The following is a 15,183-nucleotide window of genomic DNA, read 5'->3' as shown; positions in this document are numbered from 1 at the left end:
GGGTATGTGCCATTGAGCTCGAATTCTTTCTGCACTATCACCAGGATCAGCCCACTTTTCAGCGTGACCACCACCACCACCACCGCTGACACTTGTGAGCCTAGAAAGCTTCGCTTAAAGACATGTTCTGCCCTTACATCCAATGGAGATGGTTGACTAGCGAAGCTGAAAAGGGGCGGCTGCGGCGCTTATATTAAGGTACCACGCGGGTATATTAAAGTGTTTCTGAACTGTGTTATGCAATTATGTGTCACTTTACGTGCCCCTTTATGATGAGCAATGAAGACATGGACACATTTGGCTTTGGTGGCAGGCGTACTCCCGGAGCTGTTCGCGGCGCCGTTCATCGTACGCGAGCTGCTCCTCGGGTGAACGCACGACACGTTTTGCACGACAACGCAGACACCTTTGCGACATCGGAGAGAGAATGACCCGCGCGCGCACAGCTGCGAGAGAGGAAAGAAGTCACCAACCGCGCAGCCAGACGTTCCTTCTCCCCTTGCTCCCTCACACTTGGCGCGTGCGCACTCCTCGCAGGCTGCGCTACGTCACTCCCACACTGCGAAGGAACTAGAGTGTACTCTAGAAAGAACCAGACGTTCCCTTTCCTCTCGCTCACACTTGGCGCGTGTACTCCACGCCGATGCTGCGAGGGTGTATATGCAGAGCAGTCCACTGTTAAAGGGAACACCGGAGCGCATGACCTCTGCTCGGAGCCACCGCGCTGGCCGGCAGCGGCAACGAGTTTCGCGCAGGCGCAGTGAGCGCTATTGGCGGTGCTCTTTCGTTGGCTGCAACCGTGCGCTGCCGCGCTTCGGATAGTAGCCAAGCAAGTCGATCACGCATTTTTAATGTTGGCCGGTGACTGCATGGTCACACACTGACAGCCAGCCGTTGCAAAGTTGAAAGAACATTAGACGAGGCAAAATATTAACTCGCGGGTATTTTTGCCGTTTCAACTTCCAAGACCAACATGCCAATTTTGTTTTACGGACGTCTCTTTGTGGCACAGATATATTAAAGAATATGTCTCCGTGTGTGCCCATCTCATTTGTACTAATGCATATTCGAGTCGCTGCAGTGTGTAGGCTGAACAAAGAATCCACAGAGGCCTTTAAAGAACATATTACTTTATAAAGAGCTATCACTCGAGCTATCATTGAAGCATTGGAATCAACGCGCACAGTAAAAAAAATTTGAAGCAGGCAAATCTTTATGAAACTAGAGGGCGAACAAAAGACGGCAGTGTCAATGCTGCTGACATTTAGGGCATTTATCTGATTACAAATCTATTCAGTCACTTTCCTTCCAGCTATAAGGAAAGTGGCTGCTATTAAACACGAATTACGTGAACTGCTTGCTTCGCGGCGATCCCAAGCGCGGCAGCCGATGGTAGCAGACGATGAAAAAGCACCGCCCACAGCGCTCACTGCGCCTGCGCGACACTCGTTGCAGACGCCGGCCGGTAGTGGCACCGAGCAGACGCCACGCGCTCCGGTGTTTCCTTCAACAGTGGACCACTCTGTACGTCACCAACACGTGTTACTCCGAGGTGAAAGACTCAGACATTCCCTCTCCTTTTGCTCCTAACTCCTTTCCAACTCGTTTTTTTTTTTCTTTTCACGCATGCGCATTCATTCCTGTGGAGGGCCCTCCTGGGCACAGACGGACGTTTTGTCTAGGCATATAAGCTTCGCTGTAAAACATGTAGAGCATCATCATCATCATCATCAGCCTATATTTATGTCCACTGCAGGACGAAGGCCTCTCCCTGTGATCTCCAATTACTACCCCTGTCTTGCGCTAGCTGATTCCAACTTGCGCCTGAAAGTGCTGCCGTAGAGCAGAGGTAGAACACCCGGCTTCTAATCTGAAGGTCGTAAGTTTGAATCCTCCTCCAGTCCATTAGATTTTCAGGCATGGAGTGGTGCCTGACACAGGCAAAAAAATATATATATATCGCCGAGAACTAGTGGGGCTATACTAGTCCAGGAGCAACCAAATTAGGAAGGCCCACTAAGCTTCAACAAAGTCACTCCCTCACCAGAACAGGAATTGGCTTCCTTGGTGTAGTATTCAGCCACTACCTCCCTAATGACTCCTACAATTAAACATGCAAAGCATACCTGATTAAATCAAGCAGGCTAGGTGACTATTTGTCATTGCCCTGTTTCGGAGGGGATGCCACGAAATCAGCATCACCTGCAGTTTCTCCAGCTGGAGCGACTGCAGACGGTGACGTTCTTCCTCGGACTCATGGTCCTGCGACGCACAAGTTCTCCGTTTTTGCACGGTCCAGCTATTGCTGGTTGTGTTCACGTTGTCTGTATTCACATTGCTGCTGTCGACACCTCTCCGCTTTGTTAGCTTTCTTTCTCTGGCGTGAACGCACTACGCCGCACCCCTGTCTTTTCCAGGTAAGAGGCAACCGATGACACCCCGAGGGGGATCTAAGTTAATCAGGCGTGAAGGCGCTCGCGTGGACATGGGCGTGCTTGACAAAAGGGAAGTCCCCTCGCTTGCTCGGATGGCCAGTGCCAGGAGGTCCAATGTGTTCATAAGAAAAAATAACTACGGCAACTTTGCGACACCGCACCCCTACAGAAAACAGCTAAGTTTGTGAGTGATCTAGCTTTACTTCTACATGACTACTACCACTGGTATACTTGGGAAAATACTTTTGAAGAATCCTGGTAGCCACATTTTTTGCAACAGCAGGGCCATCACCCTGTCAGCGAGGGGCGATGCAGAAATCTGAGGGGGGGTCAGGACATCCGGACATCCCCCCTGGATCCGCGCATGAAAAGTACTAGAACTTTTGAGCTCTGTGATTGTTCCTTTTCACTGATCACCACCCATCAGTGCACTTCTTTATCCAAAGTAAACACCCTAGAATTTACCTTTTCTTTCTTTAAATAAATGGACAAAAATTTGAGTTTGAGAATTTTTGGGTGTTGATAGCGTTTGTTGGCATATGGAACTAAAGGAAACATCAAGATGAAGAAAAAACATGTCGGTAATATAGCTAGAGCTCATCTACAGTACAACCAAAACTTGTTTGTTTTATTCTTAAGCTCGTGCACGGCAACGACAGTTGAGCGACATTATTTACAGTAAACATTCAGCATAAGTGTTTTAGCTCAACCTCCACAACGTAGAGCTGTTGCACTGATTCTCTAGAATAAGCACAGCAGAATTGTTGAATAGATCAACATGTCATCATCATCATCAGCCTATATTTTATGTCCACTGCAGGACGAAGGCCTCTCCCTGCGATCTCGAATTACCCCTGTCTTGCGCTAGCATATTCCAACTTGCGTCTGCAAATTTCCTAACTTCATCATCCCATCTGGTTTTCTGCCGACCTCGACTGCGCTTCCCTTCTCTTGGTATCCATTCTGTAACCATAATGGTCCACCGGTTATCCATCCTACGCATTACATGGCCTGCCCAGCTCCATTTCTTCCGCTTAATGTCAACTAGAATATCGGCTATCCCCGTTTGTTCTCTGATCCACACTGCTCTCTTCCTGTCTCTTAACGTAAGTCCAAAGATTTTTCGTTCCATCGCTCTTTGTGCGGTCCTTAACTTGTTCTCGAGCTTCTTTGCTAACCTCCAAGTTTCTGCCCCATATGTTAGCACCGGTAGAATGCAATGATTGTACACTTTTCTTTTCAACGACAGTGGTAAGCTCCCAGTCAGGATTTGGTAATGCCTGCCGTATGCATTCCAACCCGATTTTATTCTTCTGTAAATTTCTTTCTCGTGATCAGGGTCCCCTGTGAGTAATTGACCTAGATAAACGTACTCCTTTGCAGACTCTAGAGGCTGACTGGCGCTCCTGAATTCTTGTTCCCTTGCCAGGCTACTGAACATTATCTTTGTGTTCTGCATATTAATCTTCAACCCCACTCTTACACTTTCTCGGTTAAGGTCCTCAATCATTCGTTGTAATTCGTCCCCATTGTTGCTGAATAGGACAATGTCATCTGCAAACCGAAGGTTGCTGAGATATTCGCCGTTGATTTTCAATCCTAAGCCTTCCCAGTCTAAGAGCTTGAATATACTTCTAAGCATGCAGTGAATAGCATTGGAGAGATTGTGTCTCCTTGCCTGACCCCTTTCTTGATAGGTAACTTCCTACTTTTCTTGTGGAGAACCAAGGTTGTTGTGCAATCCTTGTAGATGTTTGCTAAGATATTCACGTATGCCTCCTGTACTCCTTGATTATGCAATGCCTCTATGACTGCTGGTATCTCTACTGAATCAAATGCCTTTTCATAATCTATGAAAGCCATGTAGCCATCAACACGTAGTTAGTATATATTCATGGATTCCGACAAATTTTCTGTTTTCAAATCCTCGTAACCAGCCTGAAAAATTGGGCATGAAAAACACCGCTAGTGATTTATTAGAAATATGACAGCACTCAGCACATGCATTCATGTTCCATCTAGTTCACCATCTATAGGCATGCATTGTAAAAAATAATGATCAGCTTCATGCTGTTAACAAACATACTTATTTCTAGAAAAGTATTCACTTCAGCATTTCAGTGCAATAATGTAGGCTTATTTAACTACCAACGGAGTGTAGCAATTACTACTAAAGTTTTTTACTTTGCCTATTGCCGATATGTAACCGCTGTGGCAGAAATGGAAGATGTGATCTCAGGCTTGACAAAAGCAGCATTAGGTAGTTTCTGCACCGCCACGGCTGGCGTGCACTCAGGCAAATTCAGCTTTGGTAACTTGTTCACATCTTAAGTGTCATTTCATATTTCTACAATTTTAACATCACCATCGGATGATTTACCGCCACAAAAACAAGAACGAAACCTTTAATATTGTGATGCGGCGCTTGCGCATGAACGCGACAGCCATGCAGCTGAGTTGCATTTTGGTGAGTCTGAGTATGAGTGAGCCCAGCTGAGTAAAATTTTGGTGAGTCTAAGTCCGAGTGAGCCTTGCTGAGTTGAATTTTGGAGAGTCTGAGTCCGAGTGAACCTTGAGCAAAAAATTGTTTTTTTGAGTGTGTCTGATTGAGTTCTGTTTATTTTGCCGAGCTAAACACAAAGAAAAGCATAGCTAAATTCGTGGCGGGGATGGTAATGTGATACTAGATACATCACACAAGTACAAAAAAAAAAAAGATCAAGCACGGGAATACGTGGCTCTGTGCCATAACTGCGATTTCCCCCTCCCCTTCATTAACGCACGCCTCCACTTTTATCCGCGTCTTTCGCGGAACACTGGTAGTGAAAGTCGCTGCCGCTACGCCCCGGCTACTGAAACCCCCCCCCCCCCTCCATGTATTTTCTCTGCTTGGCATTAAGCAGGCTTAGAAGAGAAGTGGGGGCAGGATAGCTGCAAAGCGCAAAGTATCCCGGCACTTGCGAGTATAGTGCATCCCGTGTAAGCATTCGCTTTCTCTCTTGGGGCCAAAATCAAGCAAGGTGCGCTGTGGGTTGCGTTGTTGCGAGAAGTGAGCAAGTTCCACACTGTAGGCCCACACAGTCTTTTTTGTGTTAAAAATCACAGCCTGGTCTAGTCCCCACAGGCATTTGGCCTCTCTTCGTCGGGTACTAGAGAAAGATTGGAATGAATTAAATGAAGACTATATCCATGCAGCTATCGATGCACTTCTGAAGTGTCTCAAAGGTTGCATTTGCGAAATAGGTGGACTTTTTGAAAAGTAGATTTGTTGTTATGTAGGTTGTATAACACACTATGCTAACATAAAAGTGCTTTTGTTATAATGCATTGTGCGCTATTTATGGCTGTTTGAGTGTGAAAATTTGTGCCACATCATGTATTTGTTGTGTTCTCAAGGAATTGAGGCTTTAAAACGTAATTATAGAGCCAACAGCTAGTGAAAAAAGCAAAAAATGTGGGACACAAGGTTTTCATGCAGTACTCCTTCAATATCAACAATATACCTTTGAGATCACGAATATGGTGCCAGTGCTGGCAATCACGCAAACCTACAATGGCTTCAAACACTGTGATGAAAAGTCTAAGACTGTTGAAAAGCCAGTGACAAAAACATTCAAAGAAAAAGAAAACTGTGTAGAATTCTACACCATCCCTCTGTGGCCACTTTGTGATGAAATGTTCAATGTGCACAGTATGTCGTTCTGAAATTTGAAAGAATTCCAGAGTGTTATGAAGAAGGTGTACACTAGGAGATGGTTTCCATCTGGCCTTACGTGTCACCACTGGCCACGGCCACTTGTGGTGCTGCCAAGCGTTTATACAGGATTCAGATTTTCTTTTTCTTGAGGTGGGGGGGGGGGCACGAGGTGCTACAAGCTTGTGAGGGTTGGCTGAGCTAGAATGGGCTAGGAGGAAGAGGGGAATTCAGAAATATCTTGGGGAGGGGGTGTCAGGCTCCTCCTGAGGGGCGGGCGGGCGAGGAGGGGGTGTTAGGCAGATGTGTATGAACCACTGTGTACTGTTTTGTTCTAGCACAATTCTCACAGCCATGTGTGGAATCGTCGTTGGTGGAAGACCCTTCATGGGTTTCTTGCAAGATTTGCTAAACGATGAGAAACTGTTTGTACTCGTGAGTGTTTGCTTTTAAATGGAGCGACTTCGTATGGGTGGCTGTATATGAAATGTTTGTTGTCTGGAGTATGGGTGAAAAGCAGGTTGACATTCGGTTTTTCCTGAAACCAAATAACCACTTTGGATGTTTGACGGATATGCAAAGCTCTTACCTCAGAATTTCTCATTGATATCTATAAGAAATCTATTAAAAATTTATAGACATCCAACAAATGTCCGAAATATCCTAACTGGATATTTCGTTACCATTGGTCACTTGGGATGCTTTTCCTATTTCAAATTCTCTTCTAATTAGCTATTCTTTTACATGAACTATTTCGATAAACAGACAAATTGCACTTTATTTTCTAACCACTGCCTCAGCCATTCTCACAAAATGTTACTGAAAATGCAGTGGTGTAAAGCTATTGATGATGGTGACTTCTTGAGATTAAGGTCAAGACAGGAAGATATGGTGCATTTGGCCAACCATAAGTGCTTCACAAAGCCCAGTATATGTGTCTTATGATCACTTTGGCCTATAGGAGCTCTGTTGCCCTAGCCAATGGCAATGCTGTGCCATGCCAACAACATGATTATCAGTTTCCACAAAGCAGCCAATCTAAAGATGTTATATGTCCATCCAAGCTGAAATTCAGCATTTGCAATTGTTCTCAGTGATTTAAAAATATACAAATTTATACAAAAATGATGCACAATATGACAGATTTAGTTGAGCTCAAAACTAAAACATTTAATCAACCAAAGTTCAAAAGTGGAAAATTGTGCTGTTTTGGCGGTGCTAAGCCTCTATCATTGCTTTCAGGAACAGATTGCAGAGCTCTCAAGAGCTGTTGAGGCTGGAAACTATGAAAGATTTGAAGAATTAAGAAAATACAGTTCTGCAGTGTTCAGAACAAATATATCCTGGGAAGCATGTCAAAAGGCAAGTAGCTGATTTTTAATAAGCGAACTATTTTATCTCAACTGCATTCAATTCTACTGGTGCCAAATTGCCCCTCATGTGGGGATAAGCAAGTTTTTACACAAGCATCAAAGAACCCACTGATGTGCCTTCCTGCACACGTCATCTTGAATTTTCATAGCAACTCCGTTTTGTTTCTAAATTGGTGCAAGTGGTGACACTAGTTAGAAATATAGCAGCAGCCCGTTATACTAAACCATTCAGGACCAAGCTAAGCATCAATTATATCGGATGTTTTGCAACAAGTAGATAAAGTTGAGACCACACTCCATATATTATTTCAGTAAATAGAACTGCTTGAAAACAGGAGGGGAAAAAAAAAACCATATGTTTATTAGGTCACAGATTATATTTAAGTTATTAGTCATGCTAGCCAGTATTATCTGCCTGGATTACTAACCTGCAGTAGTCATTATTGGATATGGGATGCACACGTACTGGTAAGAGTAGCTGGCCATAACAGCTGGAATGATTCCACTGAAAACTGCTATCAAACTTGTGGTATGCTAGTATGAATCCCTGGAGCATGGCAATTTAGCCCAGTTGCTCCTTCATAGATCCATGTTTCTTGGGTGCAGTTGTTAGGCCACTAGCATTCCTAAAGGGGGCCTGAAACAACTGTTCTTGAAACTGAACAACACATTGGAATAAGTGCAATGTCTTTCAAGGAATGTTTGAATAGAGCCCAATAATGAAGAGAAATATAAAAAGTACAATATTTGCTTTCCCAGAACCCCCTCAACGCTCACTTCCTCTCAGATGGTGCTGATAGCAATGCTCTATCCATCACTCTTTTCTTCTTTCCACAGTTCTTATGGTAGCCCTTAAAGGCTGGTGTTTGACACTCAAAAGGGAATGATGACAGGATGGGCACGTCCCCCATATTCTAAAAGATTTGAAAGGGTGTGCATGCATGTGCCTAATGGCTGGAATCTATCAGTTGTTACACTTTTTGTGATGTCACCACTGATGCTGCCTAAGGGGTAGAAAAAAAAAAAAAAAGGAAGCAATGGGGATTTGGAAAATCGCATGAGAGTGCAAGTGATCTATTGTGCTAAATGTAGGTTCCCAGCTGCATGCTACAGAATAATATTTCGCTTGAACGATCTCAGCAGCATTGTCTACAGATCATGAATGTTTTCTTATGTTCAAAAAATGTTTCAGTGTAGTAGACTTGTTGATTGTAGTCCTTTATAGGATTTTAACCATAGAAAGCCATTTAAATCATGACTAATGCTTTCTTTTACAAAAGGAGAGTTATTGGTATATTGTTTTACTGCATCACAAAAGGTGACTCTTGGCCCCTTTGAAAAATTTTGAGATTGTTAAAATTTTGAATGAGTACTACAGTTGTCCAGCTTGGACCTGAGCTGTCATTGTAAAGCGTATTGCAGTTTCTGTTGACATTTTGGTTTCATCAAGGGTGTTTTAAGAAACTTTGTGGTTTCCAGGGAGATGGCCAGCCACTTCTCCATAGAGCTGTGCTGTTCAACCGTCCCCATATTGTAAAAACAATATTACAGAACGTTCCTGCTGGTCAATCTGTGGACACCCTTTTAGATCAGGTAGGTTCACTGCTTATATTGACATGTTCGCTGCCTCTCTTATCAGCCCTGCAGCTGCCGGTGTTTTTACAGCATCACCGCACTGCCCTCCACTATGCCTATGCTATGCCTGATGGTGACCATTTAATTAGGCTCCTCATGAATGCTGGCTGCTCTGAGCACACACTTGACAGGGTAAGCTGCTCTGACAGAACACTTTTTTTGTGCTCTTTTTATTTAATGGGACCGCCTTTCTTTTCTCCAGAAAGGAATGGAACCATTAGACTTCAAGATGCGTTGTGGGTCACCTGCAATGGAAGCATTGCTGAAGCACATACGCAGCAAGGTAAAACATACCTCTTTCATGGCTTGATAAACATCTTCTGAGCACAGCTGCTTTGCCAGATGTGTTGGAAAATGACATAACCAGTGAGGTGCGCTATAACGTAAAGCTATTCCAAACTGTTTTTATTCCAATCTCCTGACATCAAATTTACGTAACCACCGATGCAAGCATCGGGCGGTGACCCGCAGCATTGTCTGAACAACCCAATCAAAAACTCTCCTCGTTTATAGGTGGTCACCTTTGTTCGCTTTCAAAACGAATAACATTGACTGCACTGAGAGGTGTTTGTTATGTAATTGGCTGACAAGAGGCGAGGAGCACGCTCTAGTGGAGAGGGTTTCGATGGGGCTGAGCCAGCACAGTGAAAATAGATAATCGCATGAAGATGGTGGTGCCGGCTTCTCTGATTGGTTCGCTTCGCCTTACCTAGCTTGCAGTGGCTGGTCGAAAATCGCAGCAGCGTGCAACGGAAGGATAAGAGTTCCGCTAAAACGGATCCTCAGCAAGGACGAGTTGGCAGAATGATGTCGTACACGTGCCGAAAGGGCTCAATAACATTTTACTGCCATACAAAAAGGTTTATCATGCACAAATAAATACATGCTCACCGGCAGGTGCGAGTACCGAGGGCCTGAGCGATCGGCGGGCAGCCATCTTCCATTTCTTTCGGAACGGGGCAGTATCTGGCTATTCAGAAAAATTTCCAGTTTTTTTCGGCATATTAATGCATTTTTTTCGCGTACACGTCACTTTGACGTGGTGAGTTTTTCGTGGTTTTGTGAGGTCATGTGACAGACAGGTGAAGTGGACGCAGCCCAAAAACATTTGACCAATAGCAGAGGGCTAATGGTGAAAAGGCGTCGAATCAGGAATAATTATTTTTCTTATGTGCAGTTTAATCATGCATAATCAGTGTGTACACATTATATCAGATGGGGAGCTATTGCGGTTTTCATGATGTCGCGTGACAGACAGGTGAAGTTGGGAGTGGCCCGAAAATGTTTTGACCAATCGTGGTGGGCTGATTGCAGAATTGGAATAGAAAAGTTTGGAAATGCTTTACGTTACAGCGCCCCAGGGCCATAACCAAGGGAGGTGTTATGGGATTCGAACACCTTCGGAGACTTCTTTCTTTGCTGACATTTTTAGTTCTCGGGAATCCCATAAACATTTTTTAATAATTACTACCTTAATACTTATAACTAGTATAACTATTTGTCACAGTTGTCACCTATTCATGCTAAAAAATGTCATATACTATCACATTATCTTAAAAAAATTATTTTGTGGTTATATGTGCCAAAAATCTGATTCTGAGGCACATCGTAGTGGGAGACTCCGTATTATATTTTGACCACTTGGGGTTCTTTAACATAGACCTAAACCTAATATGCGAGCATTTTCGCATTTTGCAAAGTCATGGCCTTCCAAGATGGCCTCTGTGGGCTTCTAGATTCCGTCATTACCCCCTCCGATAACCACAAATGTGGAAGAGTAGTTAGTCAATACAGTTGAACCTCAATATAACGAGCACACTATAACAAATTATTGGATATAATTAAGTAATTCTGAAATGGTTTCTCATTTATATCAGCATACAAGAAATATGCGCTTATAACGAATGTTGGATATAACGAAGGTATTTCAGTGTCGGTTGCAACTTCATTATAACGAAGTTCGACTGTATTTAATATCAGAAGTATGCACTTAAGTAAAAATGCTAAGGCCAGTGTATCATAACTAGAGCCATTGTTATGGAGTAGCGAGGCTTCTGTGGCTGCTGTTCATAAATAAAATGAAGGTTTCGAGTTCCATGCATAATGTTCTGTGCAAGTTCAGTGAGCAAACTGCCATGATTAGGGTATTCTGACTGTTATCCTATTTCCACTTTAAATCTATTGAACATCGAGTTGCTGTATAGAAATGAACCAAGAATTTGCAGTGCTCAAAAATTGAGCCAGTCAATGTGCCAGGAACGTTTTACAAGTCCTATGCAGGACTTGCAAAAGATGACTGAAATTAAATCCACTACATTAAAAAATGTAGTGTTATTAAAATGGAAACATTAAAACAATGTAGTGTTATTTAATACATACCTTTAGCTATTTTCATTTTTTGCAGCTTCAAATATTATTTTTCACATAATAGCTTTATACACTAAGGGTCATTATTCACATTCCTCACAGTTTTCATAAAGTAGTACAGATAATGTTGACAACAGGGGGCTATTCTATAAATGTGCACCTAGTGGACCACCTATTTCGGCTGCCGCCAATTGGCTGGAGCTGTACAAGTGAGGAGGAGACTGGCTGGGGGCACCAGTTTCTTTCTCGCTTGTACCCCAGGCCAGCCAATCATCACTTCAGCAGCAGCCGAAATGGACATGTCCACTAGGTGGACACTTAAAGAACACCCCCCCCCCCCTCCCCTCCCCTCCCCTTCAGCTTTTTTAATCAAAGCACAGAGGACAGTTTGGTTTTTGCACATTACAAAGTAGGGACCCATCTATACTTTCTTCCCAGGAAATTCATGTCTAATTATGGCTCATTTCTATATTGCCAGTGGTTTTCACAAAGAATGTTTGAGCCTTTAAAATTTGGAAACTCGTTACATTTTGGGCTAGAGGCTTGTTTTCATGCCCACTTAATCAGTGTCCAGACTACGAGATAAATATGAAACTCTAAGGAGAGCTGAAATTTATAGTCCTGGCACCCCAAGTGGTGGAACATCTGTGCACATAGACATGGCACTATTCTGCTTTTAGATTTCCATTGCTTCAATTCTGTTACAAAGGATCACATCGATCTGTACCACAATATTTCATTTTCTTTTAGGTACCTCTTGAAGAGTCAAGGATATGGAATTCAAAAATCCATCATAAAAAAGACTTGCTAAAGTGCTGTCAAGGGGTCGCTGAACGCAAATGGCCCCCTGTACCACCAAAGCAGATACATGCGACCGGGTGTTCCTGCCAAATTGGTCATGTGCGAAACAAGAATACAATGAAGGGCCAAATCGGCCACCGTGGCATTAGCTGGTGCACCACCTTGTAGCATAATTAAATTTTCTTTATTCAACCAAAGGCAAGTGTCAAATTTGTGCCAAAATGAAACTTGGTTTTGTGCTAGTGCTCTTCTTGCATTTTATGGACCTTCTTCACAACTTTGGAAATCAACACGCAGTTGCATTGCAGTCTGAATTTTTCTTCACACTGGTTTCTATACAACAGTCTCAAAGAAAGTCTTGCAAATCCACCACGGTTGCTTAGTGGCCATGGTGTTCGGCTGCTAAGCACAAGGTCGCGGGATCAAATCCTGGTCACGGCGGCCGCATTTCAATGGGGACTAAATGCGAAAACACCCATGTACTTATTTAGGTGCACGTTAAAGGACCCCAGGTGATCCATATTATTCCGCAGTCCCCCACTATGGCGTGCCTCTTAATCAGCTCGTGGTTTTGGCACGTAAAATTCAATAATTTAATTTTTAAAGTCTTGCAATGCCTTTTTTTTTTTCATCCACTCAAAATACTTTACACTACAATCAATAAACTTATGCATCGTTTGGATCAAACCAGCCCTCCTATGTTTCTTCAGGAAGCTGGACTTGGCATCATCCCAAGTCCCAAGAAGTTCCTCCTCATTGGAAAACCTCTTTCCTTTCAGCCTGTTCTTTACATGAAGGAGCAATGCAAAGTCACATGGAGCGAAGTCTGGGCTGTATGGAGGATCCTCTGCCAGTTTCAGCTTAGTACTTGCTAAATAATTCATAGAAGCTTTGTAACAGTGTAAAGGTACATTGTCAAAGTGCAGAATTCACGTCTCTAGTCTTGAACATGGACGAACGTTTTTTGGTGCATTAACAACTCTGGGCAGACATTCTTTTGTGTACCACTTCACTGTGACCGTCTTCAGTGTCTAGCGCCACATGCTCCACAACACTTTTGATGTAAAAAAAATTGGCAGTTTCACCCAAAGGTGAAGCATTGAAAGTGATAGCAAAGTTTATTGTTGCGCTCAAGGTGTCTCGGAAAGCTGGCGTGATGAGGAGCACCGCCAACGATGTTGCAGGCATCGAATCTTGATGGTGCACGAGATGAGATTCAAGGACAACCATTGGTGTTAGTACCCAAAGCAAGAATTAAATAGGTTTACCTTGACGTACCATACATTCTGCTAAGACCAGTGTATGCTCCATGGTGTGGTGTCCATACAGCTGCTGCTCAGCAACAACGCTAATGTGTGTATGTGCAGTGCTCATGCCAGCAGCAGAAGCCAAAACGCTGCCCTAGCTTCGGCCGAGCAGACTTGTACACGTTACAGAAAAAAAAGTAACTGATTACAATTACATTTGCTAATTACTGCCCCTCGTAAGTAATTGAGCAATAACTAAAATGTAATCGATTACTTTTATGTTATTTTCCTCCCTACTTTTATTACCATTGCACAAGTGCAGTAAATAGAACGAGCTGGCCTGGCTCTTTCAATGCGTCCTCTGCAGCCCTTCACATGTTATCTTCATAAGAATTGCTTTTTAAAATATTCTTCGGTAATTTTCTGTTTTCTTGTGAACCCACCTGCAGCGACACTGAAAACTCGCTAGATGTGCGAGCTGAAAAGAAGGGCTGTATTGTAGCGTAAAACACTTTGCTCACAAGATTATGGTTACTCAATGCCACAATGCGTGTGTCTGGGTCCTCTATGAAGCGCAGGGCTTCATTGCTGCTGGGACTAGGGGCTCGCTCCCACCTGGGCTAGTGAAAAACTGAAAGGTGGTCCATAGGTTTTTCGTGGCATCAACGTCCGATGTCATAGAAGCGTTTTAATTTGTCATTCAACATCTGGTGGACCTCCTCCTGGCGCCCTTCACTCATTTGCAATTTAGACTTAAACAACTAATTTTAATAGATGCCAGCAGACGTTCACGTTCCATGAAAAGGTGGCCAAATGTGTAATGTAATTGAATATGACGCTGCATATTATTCAGCCCTAAGAATACTGTTTGCATGTTACAGTTCCAAAAACAGGTGTATACGAGTCGCATATATCAAACACAAAGAAACATATGCTATTCAAAAGCTTCTCTGTAGCAGAGAAGTCATAGACTGCACCAAAAGCGAAGAACTTAGCAGAAGCTCTTACCACCTGTGAAAGCCGCTTAGAAGAACTTCCAGGGGAGAGAGAGAGTAAGTATTATTATACGAGAAAAGCTCCAACGTCGGACTTCCATGAGAAGTACACAAATCTGCAAGCCTGCCTTATTCAGGCGATGGAGGTGTAGCTGAAGGACGCTGATTGTGGGAAGGAGGTCACCTATGTGTGCATGTACATGTTGTGTTTGGATAGTTCCCGCCAATTTCAAGTGCTCAAAGCTGCGTCCCCTCTTATAGCTTGTTTCGGCAAAAATGTAACTGGTTACATGTAGTAGGTTACTGAAGAAAGTAATTGAATTACAGTGAGCATTAGCGAGTAAACAAAGTAATTGTTAACTAACTAAAGTACCAAAGCATAACTCACTACAAGTAATTCGCTACGTACTAGTCCGAGGCAGAGCCAATTGATTACAGCATGATGGTCCGTCCACTTGGCTTTGTTGCTTTTGGAGTCAAATGCACTGGAAATCTTTGGAGACCTTCTAACCCTCCACATGTGGGCCATGTATGTACGTTGATACTATGACAGCGTGACAACGCCAAAGGAAATGACGCAAACCTGCCTCGAGGGTCCATATAACTGCTATCACAATAAAAACAGCCACCATTCTC

At 43.4% G+C, this 15,183-nt stretch overlaps 2 protein-coding genes across 14 annotated transcripts in view; one reads left to right on the top strand and one right to left on the bottom strand.

Annotated features, from left to right (window-relative positions):
• The window catches only part of LOC119435830 (uncharacterized), a 131,023-nt gene extending 117,710 nt beyond the window's left edge, over window positions 1–13,313 (top strand). For 8 of the 12 annotated variants that reach the window (XM_049672880.1, XM_049672872.1, XM_049672869.1 and 5 more), the window contains 5 exons: window positions 7,372–7,491; window positions 8,982–9,095; window positions 9,150–9,269; window positions 9,340–9,420; window positions 12,255–13,313. In XM_049672880.1, coding sequence (XP_049528837.1) covers window positions 7,372–7,491; window positions 8,982–9,095; window positions 9,150–9,269; window positions 9,340–9,420; window positions 12,255–12,473 — 654 coding nt within the window. In that variant the 3' untranslated portion in view covers window positions 12,474–13,313. Of the gene's footprint in view, window positions 1–7,371; window positions 7,496–8,981; window positions 9,096–9,149; window positions 9,270–9,339; window positions 9,421–12,254 lie in introns of all 12 variants that reach the window. The other 4 variants (XM_049672847.1, XM_049672842.1, XM_037702565.2 and 1 more) reach the window with 4 other exon arrangements.
• LOC119435899 (nicotinamidase-like) overlaps window positions 1–15,183 on the bottom strand; it is a 324,581-nt gene that overhangs the window by 141,515 nt on the left and 167,883 nt on the right. Inside the window, exon 1 of one of the 2 annotated variants that reach the window (XM_049672910.1) lies at window positions 2,127–4,445. The exons of the other annotated variant lie outside the window; for it this stretch is intronic. The gene's annotated coding sequence lies outside the window, so the exon portion shown is untranslated. Of the gene's footprint in view, window positions 1–2,126; window positions 4,446–15,183 lie in introns of those variants that run through there. 2 annotated transcript variants of the gene reach the window in all.

This window comes from Dermacentor silvarum, chromosome 1 (assembly GCF_013339745.2).
Source record: "Dermacentor silvarum isolate Dsil-2018 chromosome 1, BIME_Dsil_1.4, whole genome shotgun sequence".
In the NCBI taxonomy this organism is placed as follows: Eukaryota; Metazoa; Arthropoda; class Arachnida; order Ixodida; family Ixodidae; genus Dermacentor; species Dermacentor silvarum.
Note: the sequence above shows the minus strand (reverse complement) of the source record. Positions and strands in the feature narration are given on the sequence as shown.